Source organism: Hyaena hyaena, unplaced genomic scaffold (assembly GCF_003009895.1).
Source record: "Hyaena hyaena isolate Hyena2069 unplaced genomic scaffold, ASM300989v1 scaffold_51, whole genome shotgun sequence".
Classification (NCBI taxonomy): Eukaryota; Metazoa; Chordata; class Mammalia; order Carnivora; family Hyaenidae; genus Hyaena; species Hyaena hyaena.
Window position 1 is genome coordinate 4,368,405 of NW_024080683.1, and position 13,009 is coordinate 4,381,413.

Genomic DNA, 13,009 nt, shown 5'->3' on the forward strand with positions numbered 1-13,009 from the left:
CTGGGATTCTCTGACGGCCTGAGATGGGGGAGAGGGAAGGCCGTCGGCATGATTGAGACTTTCCTCTTGAGCAGCTTTGCCAGGCACCTCCTGGACCAGGCTGTTGGTCTGTTCTGTATAAGCTACTCCATGGGGCAAAATTCAGGGTTTTGGAAAGGGCACAGCTGCCCTTGGGTGCACTTCTTTCTCCCTATTGTGAAGCCCCCTCTAGTTCTTCCCCACTGTCATTCTGGATCCCTCATTCTAACCTCTAGATACTCAGGACTCTCCTTTACAAGGCCTTCCCCTGTTTTCAGAATTGCTCTTCTCATCCACCTCTCTATTAAACTCATCTTTTCTTCAGTGCCAGAACACTGATTAGCTGGGACAAGGAAAAGGACATGCTGTAGCAGTTCACACTAAGGTGTGAATGTCTGGATTTTGTATGTTAACACTATTTACAATATTGTACTTTTTTTCCCAAAAGGATCCTGTTAATCCTTGAAATTGATTAACTAATGGCATAGATTCCAAGCAGTGTGAGTGCTTGACAGTGGAGGGGGAAGACTTGTTTGGGTTGAGAGACTATCCAGGAAAGAAAGAGATGATGATAGATTAAGTTGATAGATTGATAGATCAATAGATTGAGAGATTGATAGATAGACAGACAGACAGACAGACATGGTAGCTGGATGAGAAGGATGAAAACATAGAATCTGGAACCAGACAGCCTGGATTATCTCAGCTCTGTCTCTTACTGTGTAACTTTGGGAACACAGTAAGACCTCACTTCCTGTGCTGGTAAAATGAGGGTCATAGCAAAGTTGGGCACATAGGGTGGTCGTGAGAAGTAAATGACCCAGTATGTGCAGCACACAGAACAGAACCTGGTGATAGCCTCCTCAAGGTGGCCAACTTACTGGTTTATCTCTAAGCTTCCATGTAATAGGATTCTAGTGCTTTTTTTTTTTTCATCCAGGTGATCTAGAACCCAAGATCTCTTCAAATTGGCTGCTTCCTGTTGTCATCCTTTCCTTAGTCATTGCTTTGGTTTTCATCACTTTGATGACACCCCTAAGGAAACCACTCTTCCGAAAACTTTATTGTAGGAAAGGTAAGTGGGTTTTATTCATGGGAACCAAATGGACTGGGCGTCTGCAATGTGGGGCTCTACCTGCCCCAGTGGCCTACAGCTTCCCACACCAACCTCCTCGGGGATTATGAGTCCCCTTGGGCTCATCCTGATGACTTTTCCCCAGAAGAAAATGGCTCTAGTCTTCTTCAGTGAGCTGAAATCCTCATACGGAATATTTTAAAAGGAATGTTTTGTTCCGATGTTGAAATAGTTTGTTTTGTTCTTTGAGCCATGAAGTGTCCTTAGCCTCCTGATATCCGTGTCATTTTGATGATGCAGATAGCTATGTGGTCAGAGTTCATAAGCAGGAGGATGCCAAGATCACTTCTGAGGATGCCTTCAGTTCTCTTCCCTCTTTCCCCATTCTGGGCATCAGCTGGACTGAGCCCTCTCCAGTCCCTAGGAATCTGAACCCCTTGGTTGGTAATGAAAGAAGAAAAGTGTGTGAGGCCATTTGGGGGCGGGAAAACCACCTGTTTGAATGGCTCCCTAATGACTTTTAGTGGTTCCCCTGGAGTTCCTCCTCAGCCTGTCCTGTTCTCACCCACCTGCTCCTGTGGTGTAACCTTTGAATCCTGGCCAGAATATCTGCAGACTTGTCTGGTAGTTTCCTAGCCTGTTCCTTTGTCAGCACCCAGTAAGCTCTTCCCAAGGTCTATACATGGCCTTGTTTATAGAAAAGGAAATGACCTCTGGGAGTAATTCAATGGGAATTGGGAATGGCCACTATTGGGGAATTTGGAGGCCCTTTGGTGTTTGTTATGCTACATTTACAGTCTAATCTCTGTATTCTCATCTGTCTCAAAATACTGTCATGGTCTGTTTGTCCACTGTCCTATGCATGCATTAGCTTGGGTGCTAACCACAAAACTCTCTACTATAGAACCCAAGGAACTATTGTCAAAAAAAGAGGCACGGAGGTTGAGGAAGAAGGAAGAAGGGGTGAAGGAAAAGAGGAAGAAGGGAAAAAGGAAAAGAGAGAGAAATTTAGAAATGGAGAGGAAGGGCATTTCACCATAAAGGAGGAATTACAGTGTCTGACAGTCTTTAGACAGAATCACTTCTTTTTTTCTCTAAACATTTTATTTGGGGTGGAGGGAGCAGAGAAAAAGTGAGAGAGACAGAGAGAGAGAGAAAAAAAAAATTAATCTCAAACAAGCTCCACCTTAGCACAGAGCCAGACAGGAGTCTCGATCCCATAACCCTGGGATCATAACCTGAGCTGAAATCACGAGTTGGACACTCAACCGACTGAGCCACCCAGACACCCCAAACAGGATCACTTCTGCAAATATGTGACCTCAGAGAGCCATGGCCGATGACCCTCATTAGAATCTAATCTTTTGTCCTTCTTTCACCCCAGACACACCCCTCAGAAACAGACCTATACCCACGTTCTAGGCCTAGGCCTGAGAACTCAGTCACCTGAGAAATGGGCAACAGAGTTTTCTGTCCTACTCTCTTTGGGAGAATGAAATGGGGTCACACTGAATGGTAGAGCAGAAAAAATTCTTTTCCTTATCCTTCACCCCAGTCTCAAGAGTGAGTGAGGCTATCAGCAGTTCTACACTAGATGCAAGGCTCGGACACCATCGTGTGGGACATTTTTGTTGTTGATGAGAGTTAAGAGAGTAAGTTTGCAAATGATTCCTTATTTGTTTGTATTGAACCAGAGTGAAATCATGGCTGCCTGTATAATACAACGCCCCACCCTAAGTCACATGCACGGGGATCTGCTTTCTCTCTGGGGAGGCACGTGGACACACACACACACCAGCGTGCCTTCCGTGTGTCATAAAAGGAGGTCAAGAGTGGCTGCCACTGAGAATAGAGCTTTATGCTAGAGTCAGAAGGCTAGATTGGGACCTGAAGCTGCCATTTATTGGCTCTCTGATCTCGTACAAATCACCTAACTCCTCTGAGATGGTTTCTTCTATCTGTAAGTGGGAAGTGACATGAGAATGAACGTGTTACAGCGGATTGACCCGACCTGACTGCCACTGCTGGGGTTCACCTGGCCTGGAACAGAACCCTCCCGACTTGTCTCCCTGCATCCATTTTTGCCACCTCCAATATGGTCTGTTTTCACTTCCAGCCAGAACAGGCTTTTAGATTCTCAAGTCTACGTGTCTCCATAATCTGACATCCCTCATGGCTTCCCACTGCTCCCTAGTCCCAACATGCCCTGAGGCGTGTGACTCACAATTCCAGCTGTGTCCTGAGTCACCATCACCCTTGTTCTCTAAGCTCTAGCCATATAAGGGCCCTAAGTCCTCAGAGGCACCCCACCCTTTCCAATCGGACTTTTCTCATATAGCATGTGCCCTTTGTAAAGTATCTACTTCTTGTCTGACCTGGTGTCACCCCTTAAATCTTGGTGAAGCCAGCACGCCGGCAAGCCTCTCCTGACCCTGCCCCCTCACCATGCCCATTACAGTACATCCCCTTGCGAGATGCTTCCACGGCACCTTCTTCTCCTTCCAGTGCACTCAGCACACAGGTACACATCTGGGACCTGTTTCAGTACCTCGGGCTATAAACTCAGTTGCCTCCTTTTTAATTTTCCAACTAATTCCTCAAGCACCCACCTGCCTGTCTTAGTCACACATCCAGTGTCTCCCTCTTACAGCATGGACTTCCCCTCCTCCCACAGACTGTCACGAGGCCGACTTAGCCCACGGGGCTGCTGCTTCCAATTGGACAGGGAGGCTCCTGGGAAGCCAGGTGGGTTCCCCTGAGGGCCCTGGTTTTGAGCTGTTGGTACTCCCGCCATGCACAGCTCTGTTCCCTCTGGGGGTCTCCATACACCCATGCAAAGGCAGCCTTGCTGGTCCAGACCCCCACACAGACCAGAGTGACCCAAGGTGACACTGTTCAGGCTCCTCCCATGTGCTCTTCCTCAGCCCCCCAAATGAGACCCTCAAAGGCTGATGAGGCCCAAGGGGCTTCCTGCTTCCCCCATAGCTGTGCCCAGCCAGCTTCTTCTGGCCAAGGCTTTCACATTAAGTCTGGGATGCCCGTCCTGACTTCCTTCTCTTGAGTTCCTCTTCAGGCCTTTGCTGTCCTGAACTTGTCTGTCTGTCAGACAGAATCAAGTAAAGGGCTGGCTGTCTTAGTCCCTTTCTGCCCAGAAGGCTCATTGGCCCCTAAACAGACTTGCCTGTCTACGCCTCAGTGATCAGCTCTGCACACCCTGCTGAACGGGGAGGGCAGCTGTGACCAGCCCATAAAAGGCTCTGTTTCCTATCTCTACCTGAGAGGAGCCCTCAACAGTTCAGGGCTCCGGGTGACTCGCTGTGTTCTAAAGAAGAAGCTGACAACTTCTGTTGCAAAAGTAATGTCAAGCTCTGATTCATCTGCTGGTGTTTGAGTTTCATGCATGCAGGGGCTGTGTTTCTCTTACTCACCAATCAATACCCAGTGTCTGAAACATTATCTGGCATATGTAGATGTTCAGTAAAATTTTACACATTGGACCTACTATATGCAGGAACCTATGCTAACCTGCTCTGTATAATATAATAGCCATTTGTGATTATTCAAATTTAAATTAAATAAAAATTCAATTCTTTGGTCATGTTTTAAGCGCTCAGTATTGTTAGTGCTCAATAGCTACATGGGGCTAGAGGCTACTGTATTGGGCAGAGCAGATGTATAATATTTCTCTAGTCCAGTGCAGACAATTCTGTGGGACAGCACTGGGCTAGACAAACAAACTTCTTTTCAGTTAATTTTACAAAAACTTCTTGAGGCAAGAAGTAGTGTCCACATTGCACATGAAGAAACCGAAGCTTGGAAAGTAATCCTAAAGTCAAATAGCTGGGGTTTGAACATAGGTCTGTCTGACGCTGTATGGCCTTCTTGTTGCCAAAGTGCTTAATAAAGACTGACTCGACCTGAATAGTATTATGTTGGGCAGTGGAAGGAAAGAGTCTCAATCCAAAGTAATTGAATGACTTGAACATTGGCTGGGCCGATGGCAAAGTCAAGAACAGAATCCAGGAGGAGTCACCAGCTCTAGGGACCAGATCTCTAGAACAGGCCTGCAGATCATAAGAACAGTATTCCTCAAACTCTCTGTTGTAAGGATCCATGTAGTTTTACATTTCCAGTATGTTAGGGTCAATGCTTTTGTAATATGTACTAAAAATGAATTACTAAAAAGTAAAATAAAAAGAACAAAGGCATAGACCAGTTAGCCCAGTTTTTACTGAATTCAATACATCTCTGGCATTTCAATAGATATGATCAGAAAAAAACACAGTAAAAGGATTACTATAAAAGTTGCTGAATATTATACTAGATCTTGGTAATTGTCTCATTGTGGGCTGATAACGTGTAGTTCACCCACCAGGACCAGCCCAGGGACTCCACTCTTTGAATGGCACTGCCCTAAAAGACTGAGCCAGAACTGTACAGGGATTTAAGCCAAAGACCGTGTTGGCTGGTGGTTGCAGAAGAAACACAGAGCAGCAGCACTGACCTCAAGGTTAGAGAGGACTATACGGAACTCCGCCATTCATGGGCAATTCTGTAGGCTAATTCTTAGGCTCCTTTCAAATGTAAATCCTCTTCAAGGAGACTTCAGTGCTGGATAGAGGCCCTCAAAGTCCAGGCCAAGATTGGTATTAACATGAGGCAGTTACTAAAAATCTAGTGTACAGAGCAAAAGCAGAATTAGGGATATGTGAGTTCAGGAACCCAGGCATCAAGCTCTAGAAGAAAAGCAGAGTTGGGGCAGGGAACATGTGACATCAAGGGTTGAAAAAGAGATAAAATCAGGGAAACATTGGTGAACAGCATCCCATTATGTGAACGTGTGCTTCTGCCCCAAGTTTCTCTGGAACAGTATCAGTCATGTACACCTTAGTCTAAATTAATTGATCACACCTTTTGCTACGAAGTGGCAGTCAAGAGCAAAGCAGAGAGGGCACCTGTGGGGATGAGCACTGGGATTTATATGGAAACCAACTTGACAATAAACTATTAAAAAAAAAAAAAAAGCAAAGCAGAACAAGGAGAGAGAATCTGAAGCCAAACATTTCTTGGGCTGATTACCCAGATTAGGAGTCCTTCAGCCTTTGAGTGTCTGGCAGCCAGGGACTGAGAGAGAGGAATGGAAAGTAGACCTACTACTTTTGTTCACAGTTTTTGCCTAAGGGGACAGTTTGACCTTATCTGTTATTCAGCCTGATGTCTCAAGCCACAGTGTGCATTTGGCCTCTACATGTAATTTATTTGGACTAACTCTTTGTTCTGCCATCTTTTAGCCTGTAAACAGAACACTTTTCTCAGTAATCTTATTCTGTCACTGGGATTTCTCTCTTGCAGACACAACCAAGAGATTGGTCACCACAGTAGGGAAGGACGTGAGCAGAGCTGTGAGTAGTCGTGACTTTTCTTATCTCTTTCACCTCTTTGCGTCTCCTAGCTTCAATTAAGAAATAACCCCTGTTCTCAGGGATGTGCAAAAGGGCAGCTGAATGGTTTCAGCCTGTACGGAATCTTTCTGTTCAGTGGCATTTCTACCAGCTGCTATTGTGACCTTAGGTTGTTCCACACCTTTCTTGGAGGGAAAACAACAACAACAACCTTATCTGCTGTGCAGCCACAGAACAGTTGCGTACTCTTTGGTCTGTGTACATTCCGAGGCACTCCAGGGAATCTGCACAGGCCATCAGGGCCCATGGGCTTAGAAAAACGGTTAACACTTAAAAGCAAGGGAAGATATCCAAGTGTGGGGCAATCAACAGCTCATGTTGTTGCAACCATTGTTAAGTGACTGTTGGGGCTGTGGGTCAAGGTTGGGGAGTAGAAGTCTCTTCATGAGGCTGACAGGCTGGGAGCTGGAATTTGTGGAAAACGATGTGCTATGGAGGTCGGGAGAATTGGAGTTGCTAAAAATCGTTCCGGCTGGCTGGATGAAAAGCTTAGACCCTGGAGAAGTAGTGTTTTGGGGACCAGCGGGCCCGGGTCCTCATGCACAATGAGTATTTCTAGCCTGCTTGTGAAAACCACCTTGCCTTTTGCAATCTGGGGGCCACATGGTGTGACACATGAGTTCATGAGTTTGCCAGAACTGTAGACAACTCATAGAAATTTCTAAACAACTTTGTTATCAGCTACTTGAAATATTCAGAACTGGTCATTTTAGAGTTCTGCTGAAAATAGCCATAAAATTCCGGAGGCACCAACTGTGCAAACAGCTCTAGAGAACGTCAACCCCAGGGTCAGTGTCTGGCAGCTCAGAAGCACAATGAGTGGCAGGAACGCCATCAGGCCCTGCTCCCTCCTACTTCCCACCACCTCCCTGATGGCCATTCAAGAAAACACATCCTTAACCGCAGTACTCACCCCCGGGGCCCAGAACCAAGGAACAAAGGCTGTGTAGGGCTGGACTGTGCTTAAGGTCTAGTTGTGCTGAATTTCTCTGAATCAACAATGAGATTTTCTTGACTCAGAGAAGTTTCGGATTCATCCTAGCAGTCCTAATTGAAACATCTGTTTCTTGAGAAACGAAACCCCCCTATTCCCATAGACTGGGATGCTTGCTATACAGGTGGCTTTGCATGGAAGAGACCTCAGTGTTTGTCTGAGCTTCATGAGCCCGGCGTCTTTGTTTACGTGTCTCCTTCAACTGCTCAGCACAAGGAAGACAGAGAAAAAGGGTGTCTGCTGTACAGCCACAGAACGGTTGATTTGAGAGCAGAGGTGGTAAATTCAGATGCCCACAGGGCCAGGCACGTCCTGAAATGAGAAAGAAGAGCACACGATAGCCAGATAGAGGAATGGTGACCACCTGGAGAGCATATTCCCTGTGCATTTAGCACTAGGCTAACATTATTGGAGAAGGTGGAAATCCAGACTTTTATATAAAATGTCTATGTTCTTTAATGCTGGCTGAAAGTATTTCAAATAGCAAACAAACCAAATAAAATATGTCCATAAGCTAATTGAGCCCTATCAGTGACCAGCTGTAACTTGTCTCCTAGAGAGAAAGTATTGTCAGAAAAATAGCTTAGAATCTGAGTAATGACGCAGAACAACTAAATGAGGGATTGAGGGATGCCCAAAGCCTTGCGGCCATTCTACATGTCTCCTCCTATGGCCCGCCACGTGGTCTGAGTAGTGCATGGTTAATAGAGTGACTTCCTGGGATTAACAGGGTATCACAACCATTTTTAAACAATACATCCTCCTTAAAAACAGAAAAACCTCATACCCTTTTTTAATGGTGTGTGAAATTCAAAATAAAGTAAATATCTTGGTCAAAAGTCAAATTAAAGAAATTAGACTGGGTGCCTGGATGGCCCAGTTGGTTAAGCATCCAACTTACAATCTCAGATCAGGTGTTGACCTCAGGGTCGTGACTTCAAGCCCCTCATTGGGTTCCATGCTGGGTGTGAAGCCTACTTAAAAAAAAAAAAAAAAAAAGGAAGGTAAGAGAAGGAGGGAGGGAGGGAGGAAAGGAGGAAGGAAAGAAGGAAAGAAAAGAAAGGAAGGAAAGGAAGGAAGGAGACTAATTCTTTCCTCTTCCCCCCAACCAATAACATATAGTCACCCTTTGTACCTTCTAACCAGGGGAGGGAGAGTCAAGGATGTGAAAGAATGGTGCTCCTCTTCTCTCTTCCTCACCCTTCCCTGTCACTTAGAATATGTGGTGTGATGTAAAGAGTTCAGGACCACTTAGATGTACATCAAAGAAGACTCACACAGGAATGTTACTGGTACTTTTATTTACAATAACAGCAAATCAGAAATATAGGTAAATAGGAAATATATACAACAACTAAAATGGAAGCACAAAAACTAGATGTATTTTTGAGATGGATAAATCTGAAAAACATAATTTGGGGAGAATAAATAGACAATGTATTGGCAATTATAGAGTATAAAAACATGCAAACAACCCCTATGTAGTGTTTATGGAAACAGTCATGTGAAGTAAAAGTACAAAAGCAACCAGATTTAACTTCTTAAATTGGGTGATGGGTATGCAGATGGTGATGATAATATTCTCCTAGTTTGTTGTATGCCTGAAATGTTTATAAAGAAGAGGTCATAACTAAAATTCAAGAGTTTAGACTCAAGTTTTTCCGTGAGCTACACAATCTTAGGTAAGATCCACCAAGGGGTACTGGAGGCTTCTCCAGGGAAACCGAACCACAGAGCCACCAGGAGACTGGCAAGTATGAAGTCTGTAAGGCAGGCTTGGCAGCTGGAAGTTCAGGTAGGAGTTGAAATTTGGAATCCAGAATCTGTAGAGTCGGCCAGCAGGCTGGGAACTCAGGTGGGATGGCTATACTGCAGTCTCAGGCAGAATTCCTTCTTCCTGGGAAACCTCATTTGTTGCTCTTCAACTGACTGAATGAGACCCATCCACATTCTGAGAAGGCAATCTGATTTTTTTTAATTAAAAAAATTTTTTAAAATCTCTTCATATTTGAGAGAGACAGAGATAGAGCATGAGCAGGCGAGGGTCAGAGAGAGAGGGAGACACAGAATCTGAAGCAGGCTCCAGGCTCTGAGCTGTCAGCACAGAGCCCGACATGGGGCTCGAACTCACAAACCATGAGATCATGACCTGAGCCGAAGCCAGATGCTTTACTGACTGAGCCACCCAAGGGCCCCGAAATTTGCTTTATTTAAAGTCAACTGATGGCAAGCGTCCAGCACATCTACAAAACATCTTCACAGCAACATCTAGACTAACATTTGATCAAACAACAGGGTCTGATAGTCTAACCAAATAGACTCAGAAAAGTAACCATCACAGGCATCAAGACATGAGGGAGGCAGTCTTGGCTGCAGTAAGTGAATTTTTCAGACCTTCCTGAGCCTTGAAAAATAGAAGTTTGTGACTATTCTCGTCACAGAGATGTCCGAGAGGCCAGAGCTCTGTCTAAAACCTGTTCATCCATGAACCTGCCACCACAGTGCCTGCAGACTCACTATTTAGGGTTTTCTATTTATTTCACAGGGTTTTTTCCCTCAGCTCACTGCCTCTTTCAGCAACAAAAGAACATGTGTGGTATGAGAATCCTGCAGTTTATGTGTTTTGAAATAATGAAGAGTTGAGTAAATCAGGAAGGGAAAAAACAACCCTGTTGCCAGAATTACTTGATAAATTTAAACTGAAGGGTTTGGAAATGACTTGTCTGTCTTACTGTCCATTTGTTTCTGCTTCTTGTAGTTTATTCTGCAATAAATGTAAAAGTTGACTGATTTTGACCAAATTTGTCTCACTAGTAAATGATGAATCTTGCTTAATTTTAGTTGAATTGGCCAGCTCAAAAATAAAAACTAATACAGCTTTTAGAACTTAAAAATTTTTTTAATCTTTAATTTTATTTTGAGAGACAGAGAGAAACAGAGTGTGAGCAGGGGAGGGGCAGAGAGAGAGGGAGACACAGAATCTGAAGCAGGTTCCAGGCTCCAAGGTGTCAGCACAGAGCCTGATGTGGGACTAACTCATGAATGCTAGATCATGACCTGAGCCTAAGTTGTATGCTCAACCAACTGAGCCATCCAGGTGCCCTTAGAACTTTTTAAAAATTACATATTTTTTTCTGAGCAAAAATGAAAATAAAAAAGCAAAAGCATAAAGGAAATAAAAATAATTTATAATCTATCGCACACAGATTACCATGGTTAACATGTAATAGTGCTTTAATTTCTAATGTTTTTCTGTATTTAACTTTTATAAAATTAAATTAAAGTATGTATATATAGTATGTATAGCTTGACATAGTTTTCTTTAACTTAATTTTATGTCATTAGTATTACTGATGTGCTAAAAATATAATTAATCACTGATATTTTATTGTATACATGGACTAGGATTTATCTAACTAGTTCCCTATTGCTGAGCCTTTAGTATCTACCTCAGAGTTGTTTTATTTTTTGTTATTTAAATATTATCATAATTAAGGGCACCTGGGTGGCTCAGTCAGTTGGGTGTCTGATTCTTGATTTTGGCTCGAGTCATGATCCCATGGTTCCTGAGTTTGAGCCCTCTGTCAGTGCAGAGCCTGCTTGGGATTCTCTCTCCCCCCTCCTCTCTCTCTGCCCCTCCCCTACTCTCTCTCTCTTCCTCTCTCAAAATAAATAAGGTATAAATAAATAAATATTATCACAGTTAATAATCTTATACACAGATCTTTATGTGCAGCACCAGTAACTAACATAAGGTAAAATCTAAGATGTAAAATTACTGGAGTAAAGCTATAGACATTAAAAAATTTTTTTAAATGTTTTCTATTTATTTTTGAGAGAGAAAGAGAGAGACAGTATGAGCAGGGGAGGGTAAGAGAGAGAGATCCAGAATCTGAAGACAGACTCCAGTCTCTGAGCTAGCTGTCAGCACAGAGTCTGAAGCAGGGCTCAGACCCATGAACTGTGAGATCATGACCTGAGCCAAAGTCAGACGCTTAACCAACTGAGCCACCCAGGTGCCCCAGCTATAGACAATTTTAAGACTCAAAATATATTGCTGAATTGCCCTCTGAAAAGTTGTACCAGCTTATACTAGCAATATATGAAAGATCTAGTTTCATTATTGCACTTGTCCCAATGCTGGGTATTACTGTTTTTAAACTGTGCTAATTTAGAAATGGAAAACTGTATGTCATTACTATTTTAATTTGCATTTTAAAGTTATTAGTGAGATAAACCATTTGCACAAATTTACAGGGTTTATCTTCTTTTGGGAACTGTCTATGTATGTTTTGTCCATCTTTTTAGTTATGTCTTCACTTACAGTTAACAGTAACCAATTCCCTGCTATATCTTTTATAAATTTACCCTTGATTTGTCACTTACTGCTAAACTGTTTTTTCTTATCCAAAGAAAATAGGTATTGAATATAGTAATATTGGGATCACAGGACCAGGTCATAAGAGTAAATGTCCTATGTGTCACATATTTATCAAAAGAAAATGAATGTATTAATTAATAACAGTTATGCTAGATAAAAAGCTTACAGGCAATAGAATCCATGGTTCCCAGAAGACCGAGTTACATATTTCTAGGAAGCAGGTGCAGTGTCTTCTTCCTTTCAGAGCCCACCACATCCTGGGCATTGTACTTTCAGTAGGCATCTGTGAAATGATGGTCAACCAAAGCTAACATTCTAGTATCTGCTGATATGTATCCATTCCTTTTTAAGGAGTAAGTGAGCAGTAGCCAGGGGACCAGATTGCCTCCTACCTTTGTAAGCAAAATTCTACTGAAACACAGCCATCCTCACTGTTTCCGTATCATTCCCAACTTTCACACCCTTGCCCCTGCCTCTGATGGCAGAGTTGAGTAACTGCTCAAAGCCCATACTGTCCATAAAGTCTAAATATTTTACAGCCTGACCCGACAGAAAATGTTTGGTGCCCCAGAAGTCCTCCATGGCTCTTTGCCTTCTCTCACAGTGAATGTACCTGGTCTTGTTCTAAATACTCTTAATGCTGTCCCCCAACTCCAATCTCAGCTCCATAAAGTCTGAGGACAGAGCCCAGCTGGGAAGAGCTTGGTCCAGCCAGCTCAGGGCTCTCGATCTCCTACCCCCATCCTCTCCCATCCCAGCTCTGCGTCACCCCCAGGCCACCCATGAGGGGATGGCGTCAAGTTCTAGGCTGTCCACGAGTCATCCTGGCCCTCCTGTTCTTAGTCACATTACCTGGCAGCTAGAGTCTTGGGACTTGCCCTGAGCATGTTCATCACACGTATTTCTTTCTTTTTTTCTTTTTTTTTTTTACAAAGTTTATTGTCAAATTGGTTTCCATAAAACACCCAGTGCTCATCCCCACAAGTGACCTCCTCCATACCCCTCCCCCCACCCCCCCCCACATCCATCAGTCCTGTTTGTTCTCAGCATTCAAGAGTCTCTCATGGTTTGCCTCCCTC

General features: G+C 43.7%; 1 protein-coding gene across 1 annotated transcript in view; it reads left to right on the plus strand.

The window, feature by feature from the left end:
- Positions 1-13,009, plus strand: part of PDCD1LG2 (programmed cell death 1 ligand 2) — a 55,284-nt gene that overhangs the window by 36,419 nt on the left and 5,856 nt on the right. Inside the window, exons 5-6 of the mRNA XM_039230869.1 lie at positions 959-1,093; positions 6,446-6,495. Of these exons, the coding sequence (XP_039086800.1) occupies positions 959-1,093; positions 6,446-6,495 (185 nt within the window). The remainder of the gene's footprint in view (positions 1-958; positions 1,094-6,445; positions 6,496-13,009) is intronic.